This window comes from Silurus meridionalis, chromosome 26 (assembly GCF_014805685.1).
Source record: "Silurus meridionalis isolate SWU-2019-XX chromosome 26, ASM1480568v1, whole genome shotgun sequence".
NCBI lineage: Eukaryota > Metazoa > Chordata > Actinopteri > Siluriformes > Siluridae > Silurus > Silurus meridionalis.
The window spans coordinates 5,820,202-5,829,974 of NC_060909.1; the positions used below are offsets into that span (position 1 = coordinate 5,820,202).

Below are 9,773 nucleotides of genomic sequence, written 5' to 3' on the forward strand. Positions count from 1 at the left end.
TTTTATTTTTGCTTTATTTGCTGGATGTTTGTCTTTGAGTTGCATAGTCACTAGCATATCTTATGGGTTTTTTTGTTTGTTTTAAGGTGCACATTCTGCATAAACTGTGTCGGTACTAACTGTTTTCTGTGGTACAAATCCTTTGTCTTCACAGTGTTTGGATTTGTGTTGGTGTGATTTTTATTGTATTTTTTTTTTTTTTTTTTTTTTTTTTACAATGTCTTGGTATGTTTGAGGTAAGATATAGGACAATAAGTCTGTGTGTGGGGGTCAGTGATAACGCACTGCAGGTTAGTGAGTAGAGACAGGTCTAATGACTTCATTACATTCAAACATAGAGGGGCTTTTACTTGAAGTCTGAACACCAGCCTTTTAGAGGTTAGTGAACGTTTGAGGTACTGTTATATAAGCGTTGCTTTTGGGCGTGAACTGAGATCTGTTTCTAAACAAGGCTTTTATTGGGTGGAATGCTGTTTATTCATTAATAAATCCGTAATTTTGTGGACATTTTACAAAGAAGTCATCTGTAGATAAGGAAAATAAAAATCTAAATCTAGTGGAAAATCAGCTTTACTGTACTCTGCAAGTATCTGGAGGCATGAATACCATTTTCTCCTAAAGACTGACACACATGTGGCCCGGTACCAAATGATCCATGGCCCGGTGTTTGGGGGACCCCTGATCTAGAACCCGGGTTGACTGGGCTCATGTTTTCTTTTTTCTTTTTTTTCTTTTTTTTTTTAAACTCATCACCCATCTGTATATCACACCTGTCAAATTTTGCATTAGGATAATAGTTACCTTATAGTCATATTTATTAGCATTTAAATTTAAATTGGCTTATTACTTTCTACTTCTGCAGTAGAGGTCGACTGATTGATCAATGTGTTTTTGGAAATTTTTTTAAATCCCAAAATTAAAAATGTAAATTAAATTACATTTAATTTAAATTAATTATTGAAATTCAAATTCAAATTAGGCCAATTATTAGGCGGGCGCACCTGACACGACCGAGTCATGTGCGTACGTTCTGCGTTAGCGTGAGAGAAGATTACTCTCCCATACCAGCAGGTGTCAGTAGTCTGTTTTCGGCATCAAATCGGAAACCAAAAGAGCTAGAACTGTAATTATATATAGCAAGCAGCGTTTGCACTTGCCGCGATCATTACTAATGATTCATGTCTCGTTTTTTCCAATCATGTCTGCCGAGTTGCAAAGACAAAAGCAACAATGACAAGTGTTCATGCGTTTTCTCTTTACACCGTCGTCATTTGCTTTCGTCAGTTTAGTCAAGTCGGCCAAAAAAATCGGTATCATACAGTATAGCAATCGGCTGCCCTGATTTCTGCATACCGGCCAGAGAAAAACCCATATCGGTCGACCTTTTATTCTGCAGACAGAAAGAACACGACTACACTACACACAGAAATCGGGAAATGCTTCTTCGTTTCCCAGCAATAAAATCACATAGACGGTGTCATGTTTTAATTAATACAAGTTTCTTATTTCTGTGTAGTTAGCAGCAAGATGATTTTTCTTTTGGAAATTATTATTGCATTGATCTCGATTATAGTACATGATATTAAGCTAGACTTCACCCAGCATCAGTGTGAAAGTTGACAGCTGCCATTACCGTCCATTCCACCAAATCCATCCAGCCGGTATTATCATCATCATCATTAAAGTTGCTCAGCTCTGGCGTCGTGTAGGTGAATGTTGTATAGGCCTTGTGTAGGTGCTGCTTTCTGTGCTGCGATTTGTTTCCCTGAGGTTGCCAGTCCGCACTGCTGGCGGAGGAGGCATGGAGGGCAATGGAGTGGGATTACAGGAAGGCTTCAAAAACCGACGCCGAACGCGACGTCTCATTTTAATAAAACATTTTCTTTTATGTTTGCATTTTTAATCGGTATCTTTTTTTTTTTTTTTTTTCTTGATAATTGGTTACTGATTTTTTTTTTTTTTTTGCGGGGGGGACGTAGTGCCAGCGGGTGGTTTATTTTTCTGCTCTTTTGTGCGATAATAATCCAAAGCGTTTCTCTCCCATGCTCTCTTTCCCTGCAAGGAGCGGAAGGTACACCACCTCTGCTGTCTTTGCTTGTTAGCGGGTCATGTTTTTCCATTGGCTTTTTTTTCTTTCTTTTTCTCCATTTGTAGCTGACCCTCGGTTCTTTCTATGATTTAATCTATTTATTTTTTGTCTGTTTGTTTTTTTTTTTTCTTACCTTTTGTTCTGTTTAGACAATGGAATTTTTCATGCGTGTTTCACATGGGCCTCAGACCGTCTTTATTATTCATTAATTTAATATATCTTTCATGTGTACAAATATACAGCCGCAATTCATTCCAATGTCATAAGCTTAATTCGGATAATACTAAATAATTTTATTTATTTATTTATTTATTTTTATAATAATAAATTCTGTAATTAATTGAAAATGAATTACGAGATGCACGTCCAGCCGTCATTCTTCCGGCCCATGTTAGCATCTCAGCATGGAAACTTCCTCCTTCTCTCATCTTTTTTTGAGTTCTGGTAGCATTTACAGAGCTTGCTTGTTATGTGCTGTCTTTGTTTCTCCCTGTTTTACTGTCTACTGACTGTTTAAAAAAAAAAAAAATTCATTCCTATCACTATTTTGTTATCTTTTAAATTTTTTATTTACTTATTCAAAAAGTGTCATTGAGTTGCTAACGGTGTGTTTTTTTTTTTTTTTTTTTTTTTTTGTTTTGTTTTTTTCTTTTTGTTTGTTTTTTTTTTCCATTTTAGGTTTTCATAGAGCTGAATCACATTAAAAAGTGCAATACAGTGAAGGGAGTCTTTGTCCTGGAGGAATTTGGTAATTACCCCCATTCTGATTCTCGGCCTGTACGCGACACGGCAGTAAACCAAATAAAACAAAATGATCACAGATCAGATTGGGATGGTTTACATCACACCAACATTCCTGTAACGTCAGAGATGTTCAGGTTTTTATGTATTTAAATGTTTTTTTATTTATTTATAGAGAACGGTTGAGCGCATATCACCCTTCAATCAGTGACTCAAAGAGATAAAGTCAGTCTTTATAGGTGAACATCACCTCAGATTCCACAATACATTTGTCTGTAAATGAGTTTTCAGGCTTTTCTCCACCCTCATCTAGTGCTTTAAGCTTTATCCAAGATCCACACATGTGTGTCTTAAAGTGTTTTGAGAAGCTGGAAGAAATTTTAGAAGACAAACATCTGAGTTATTTTTGCTTTAGTCATATGCCAACAGTTTATGATGGTCCTGGTAGAGAATAAAATGTATCTTATAGGTTTATGGTGCAGTTTTAGCTTCAGGACTAGGTAGGGTTACTGCCGTGTCTCTGTGCTTCCTTTTTGTAATGCGCCCCTCATCTTTGCTGCTATGAAAACCTTCATTCTCCAGCAGGTAAAGTGCTTGTCACCTTTAATCTTCTCTCTGTACTCCTCTTTCCACTTTACTCCTTTCATTCATCCTCCTTAACTGACCGATAATCGATCTTTACTTGCATCTTCATGGCCTTGGCTGCCCAACATTTCGCTAAGATCTCATGCTTCCGCTTGTAGCAGTAATCATTCCATGAGCTATTGAAATGCTGATAATCCTAATATCATGTTTCTGGCTGTAAGGCTGTTGATCATTATTAACCACGAACCCCCTAGTGGAGGAGTTGGTGTGCTTATCTTTTCTTTGACATTCCATTAAATGTCTCTATACTCTGAGCTTGGCAGGGGATGGATTCTTATGAAAGGCATGTAGAGAAACACTGAATGGTTTGTTGAACTTTTGTGATGGTCACATTCAGGTACTTGAACTGATCAAGTTGTTCTGTGCAATAATGATTTTACATGATTAGACTTTGATTTTGTTAATCCTAATGATTATACACTTTCCTACCAGTGTTTTGAGTATATTTACCTGAGCTACACTTTTTTACCATTTGATCTGGTAAACCTGCCATATAGGAGCACTTAATTAAGTAAGCAGAATTAACCTCCACAATGGCCGAAGCCAAAACTCTGATCATTACCACTAGATGGCAGACAAAACCTATTCGTTTGCCAACAGCCTGAGAGAGTAGAGGTTTCCTCTTTTCACAGATGTTGGAACTACAGTTATATATTTATTGTTTGAGAAGTATAATCTGGGATTTTATGTATTAAAATGGCTGATAATGTGAGATATTTAAGTAGCAATTGAAACTTCGAATCAAATGTATTTTTTCCTCAAAATAGCAGTATTGTTTTGTTCAAGCCAATTACTTTTACTTAATATTAAGTGTGTGTATGTATATATGTGTGTGTGTGTGTGTGTGTGTGTATATGTATATGTGTATATATATATATATATATATATATATATATATATATATATATATATATATATATATATATATATATATATATATATACATATATACATACACACACACACACACACACACACCGGGTGGGTTATTCAAGAAGAATGAACCGATTTCATTACACAATATTTTATTAAGGAAAAGTATTACTAAACTCCAGCCAAGTCGCAATATCATAGTCAAGTTTATTTCTTCAGCGCTTTTCACAACAGACATTGTCTCAAAACAGCATTGCAGAATTTAACAGTTAAGGTGAATGGTGTGTATTTATCCCTGATGAGCAGCCATGGCGACTGGGGCCAGGAAAAACTCCCTTAGATGTTATGACGAAGAAACCTTCAGAGGAACTAGACTCAAAAGGAGAACCCATCCTCATTTGGTTGACATCAAGAGTGTGATCATAAATCTTTGAACAATACAGAACACTGGAGAGAGAGAACTAACATGAGCACTGAAGTGTAAGATTATGAGTATTGTTCTTTCTACAGTCTTTTACAGTCATTTGTGGTTATAAAACTAGGAGCTACTAAGCAATATTATACTCACATTCACCTTTTATGTAAATGACTAATTATAAATAAACTGACGATGCTTGAGAACTGAAGCAATGGGTCATGATATCAGTTAATTCTTTCTGAATAACCCTGTGTATATATATGGGCTGTCAATCGCTAAAAATATAAAATCGCATAATTGTCATGAGTTAACTCGTGATTAATCGCAACTTTTCATGTTTTTAATTCTATAATCAACATGGGCATGGACAAATATTGATGTTTTATGCAACTGTATGTTTATTATTAGTAAAACCAAACTCAACATCATCAGGACCCCAAACAGAACTTTTTGCTATGTTTCCACACGGACGGATTCAATTGCTGGACATGTGCACTATGGTGGATTTTGGTGCTCGATTTAAAACTTGGCGCATCAGTGAATAAAAATGGTATTTTTCGGAGGAGTTTATTTTATTTTTTACATCTGAGTAAAGAAAGGACGTCGTGAATAAATGCATGTTGCGTCGAAGGTTTTAATTTCGCCTCTTTTTATATATATAATTTATTTTTTTTTTTTCTTTTATAAAAATGGTCCCAGAAAAGTACTGTTAAAATTAATTTACATTTTGACATTCGACAGCCCTTACATATATATGACGTCGATAAAAAGGAGAGAGACGAGAGTTGGTCATGGTCAATACTGTGCTGATGAGAAACCAGTACTCAGACTGCTGCTACCAGACAAACCTGTAGCTGATAAATTGTATGGCAGCTGTTAGTAGAACCACTAAGGTGCACCTGTATAGTGGGTTTATCTGAAGAACTGTATAATGAGGAGAATATTTCTGTAGTTTATACCAAAACGAGGATTATAAAATGTTTTACTAATTCTGCCATGGGCCATATATGTCTTCTCCCTCTTTCTCTCTCTCTTTCTTTGTTTCTTTCTCTCACACTCTCTCCTCTTTGCTGGTCTTTCCTTACCTCTTCCAAACTCTCTTTTTTTTTTTTTTCTCTCGTACCTGTGATTTTCAGTTCCTGAAACTAAAGAAGTGGTGATCCATAAGTACAAAACTCCCATGGTAAGACCAGTAAACATTCTCGTTTAAACATCACGTGTCAGTATTTCCCAGAGCTACGAGATCCTCCACTGATCATTTCTTTCCGTCTGTTTACGCAGGCACATCAGATCTGTTACTCCGTGCTCTGTCTCTTCTCCTACGTGGCCGCAGTGAAGGGGAAGGAGGCAGATAGCAAACCCAAGATGCTGTCTCCTCGTCCATTACCCAGCTAGTGCACACCTCTGTACTGCCTGCCGTATTATATCCGGTCCAGAAACCTCCCTGTAAACGCTACACTGTACCACACTGTACACTTACTGTACAGGACGTCCACACACCTGCTTTCTTATTCGCTCGCACACGGATTCCTCACACTTATCCACCTTATGCTCAGTATCTAATTAGGCTTAAACAAGCTCATATAGCAAGTTTTACTATTCTACCTTCTCCCTACAGTGTATGTATCAGAATGGAACCATAACCGCATCTCCTGGAGATCTTTCCTCAACTCTTATTCGTCACTGTCCTCGTTTTAACGCTGCCGTCCCTTTCTCTTGCACGTGAGCAGAGGTGTCCACACTATGCCAGCACTAAATATCAGCAATCGGTATGTGCAGAAGTGTGTCCTCTGTCCTAGCAAGCTCTCCAGCTTCTGCTTTTTCCCCCCTAACCCATCCGTAGAAAAATAATAACGCGCATTAACTGTGAACGTAACATCCATCCTGTCCAATTTAAAACGCTTCACACTACGGAGCAATAGAGTGTGTGTTTATAACGGAGTGAATATGAGCCTTAGCAGGTGACCGCACAGTGTTTCAATGTTTAATTCATCCTGTTCCCTCTCCTGTATTTGGTCCACGGTGTGTGTGTACATCTTTAGCTTTGCCATGAGCCTACTGTACTAGTTCTACTGTACTGTCTGTGATTATAAAAACAAAAAAACAAAAAACAGCTGTGATAAATTGCATGTTGCTGTAAGAAAATGAAGAGAAAAAAAAAACACTGGATAGTAATACAAGAAACCTATGCTGTACATTTCACTAGAGCAATGTTTAAAAAGAAATGTAACGTTCTAAAACAAACTGTGGTTTGTTGAGTAGATGTGCAATACTGTAGTGGGTATGAAGAACAAGTTGTCCACTGTCACCCGAGAGACTGTGTGTGTGTTTGAATGCATTTCCTGAACCACGGGTATTGAGTGTGTGTGTGTGAACGCTGAAACAGCTGCTTTTGGAGATCTCTCATGTTCAGATGTGGGTCCTGTGAGTGTAACTGATGCAGTGTCTTCAATTCATTGTTTGAGAGAATCTACGCATTTCGTTTAGACAAACGTCACGTTTAAATTAATTTCTTGCTTTTGTGGGTGTGTGTGTGTGTGTCAAGGATTGTGCATCTCGGATACACATTTTTAATGTTCTTTTATGTGGTGTTTAAATTTTAAACAGTTGTCCATTTCAGAACGTGTACGTCGATGATGGTATCTCCACGATGAGCAATCGTTTTTAGATGGTCTTAAAGGCCCCGTAGGCTTAGTTGTAAATAGCACAAGATTGATTCATCAGGTCAAAGAGTCTCCAAAGACAGATGTTTTGAAACGAGTGCTGTGCGGCTGAAAGAAACAGACACTCTAGCATCTGAGCTAGTCAGGTCTTTCATTCGGTCCCATTTACTACTGAAAACAAGAGGGGAAAAGGAGAACAGAGTTGTGTTGGATGTAAATATTTCAGTGTTTGAAAAGTATTTATAGAACCTGTACAGCTTTGGCAATATGACAATAAAAGATGTCTAACCCAAAGTAGTGTTTTTTTTTGTTGTTTGTTTGTTTTTTATTTGAACATCCTGCTTTGTGTTCAGCTGGAAATGAATGTGGAGTCTCTTTATTCTCGTTTTTTTTTTTTAGGGAGTCTTCATCTTGGAGGAAATTCAGCCTACATGTTAGATCAACAAATCAGGTCTGATGGATTGAGGTAATAAAGCTACATAAAACGTTCTTTACTAAACGAAACAGAATTGTGAAATTTACAAGGTGGCATCAAAACGTTTCAAAACTAAAGATGCGATTCTGACATTTTGCTATTTTACTGTGAACAGCGAGTTAGAACAAAGAGCAAACTGTGCCAATCTGAGATGTTTGGCACGCCGATGCTGCAGTCAGTCGTTCGAGGTGTTTTGATCGGCACGCACGCTTCAAGAACAGAAGAACATTTCTGGAAGGCGACGAGAGATCAGAAAGACCTTCCGCGAGCTCAACCCCAGAACATGTTGAAACCATTTGACAGCTTGTGCATGATCTTTTTAGAACAATCCACATGATCTCACTTCAGCCACCACCCTACTCACCAGATTCAAGCTAATGCAAACTTCTCCCGCTTCCCGAAGAAGATCCAGCTCAAAGGTTGCTGTTTGTACACCATTGCGGAGATCCAGCGCGAATCACAGGAAGTAGCTTGACATGCTTCGGAAAGAAGCCTTCCAGGACACATTCCAGAAGTTGCAGGAACTCTGGGAGGGCTGTACTGCTGTGCAAGGGGACTATTTTGAAGTGTCGTATTTTGTGTAGCACCATTGATATTTAGAACTGCTTTAATCCTTCTGGGCTTGGAATTCACCAGAGCGCCAAAGGTTGTTCCTGGAATCCTCTTCCACTCCTCCAAAATGACATCATAGAGCTGCTTCTCCACCTTCCGCTTGAGAATGCCCCACAAGTGCTCAATAGGGTTCAGGGCTGGAGACATACTTGGCCACTCCATCACCTTTAACTTCCTCAGCAAGGCATTTGTCATCTTTTCATATATTGGGGAAACTGCTGTTTGACACAGTTTCTGAAGGAAAGGCATCATGTTCTGCTTCAGAATGTCAGTCCATATTGAAATCCATGTTTCTCTAAATAAACTGCAGCTCCCCAGTACCAGCAGCACTCATTCAGCCCCAGACCATGATGCTACCACCACCATGTTTGACTGTAGGCAAGACACAATTTTCTTGGTGCTCCTCACCAGGGCCACACATCCTGGACACCATCTCTTCTGAGCCAGCTTCAGAAGAGTCTTCCTCCTGGGATGACGGCCATGCAAACCCGACTTGTTGCAGTTTGCGGCGTATGGTCTGAGCGCTAATGACCACAGAATGAGGACTCTACTTCTTTGATAGACCCTTGCGAGGTCTGTTCTGTGTGGAACCCATTTTGAAAAACCTCTGTATGACCCTGGCCACTGTACTGGAACTCTGTATCGGCCATCTTTGTGTAGAGCAACAATTCTAATTCTCAAATCCTAAAAGTCTTTACCATGAGGTTCCATGTTGAACATTCAGTGGTCAGTATGAGAGAAATGTACTCAAAGCACCACATTTTAACTGCTCTAATACAAGATACACACATTTCTATGATCTCGTCAAGCAGACAAAAACAAGAACATGATTAATAGAACGTGTGGCTTTGCACAGTTACATGACATACAGCTGTTATTACTGAGGGTGTACTCACTTTTGTTGCCAGTTATTTTGACAATAATGGCTGTATGTTATTTTCAGAGGACAGTAAATCTGTACTGCTACACAAACTGCACATGCAATACTGAATATTAAAGTATAGATAGATAGATAGATAGATAGATAGATAGATAGATAGATAGATAGATAAAGTATAAGATAAAAATATAAGGATGGTGTTTTATTGTGTATGTCGTGCTTGGACTCACCGGTGTGTTCATTTCCTGCTACATGGGCTCTACTTGTGCTGCAATTGCTTATTTCTAGCAAATGCACCAGGGTGTGTGAAATGCAGAGTTAATGTTATAAAGTGTGCCACCGTTGATTTAAGTATTTATTACCTTTCAAAACGCGTA

The 9,773-nt window shown here is 38.2% G+C and overlaps 1 protein-coding gene across 50 annotated transcripts in view; it reads left to right on the forward strand.

Moving 5' to 3' along the window:
* Window positions 1-9,484, forward strand: part of LOC124380089 (MAP kinase-activating death domain protein-like) — a 46,761-nt gene extending 37,277 nt beyond the window's left edge. For 19 of the 50 annotated variants that reach the window (XM_046840817.1, XM_046840823.1, XM_046840830.1 and 16 more), the window contains 4 exons: window positions 2,063-2,071; window positions 2,768-2,837; window positions 5,903-5,949; window positions 6,048-7,723. In XM_046840817.1, coding sequence (XP_046696773.1) covers window positions 2,063-2,071; window positions 2,768-2,837; window positions 5,903-5,949; window positions 6,048-6,161 — 240 coding nt within the window. In that variant the 3' untranslated portion in view covers window positions 6,162-7,723. Of the gene's footprint in view, window positions 1-2,062; window positions 2,072-2,767; window positions 2,838-5,902; window positions 5,950-6,047; window positions 7,724-7,828; window positions 7,896-8,019 lie in introns of those variants that run through there. The other 31 variants (XM_046840843.1, XM_046840844.1, XM_046840845.1 and 28 more) reach the window with 3 other exon arrangements.
* The last annotated feature ends 289 nt before the right edge of the window (window positions 9,485-9,773 follow it).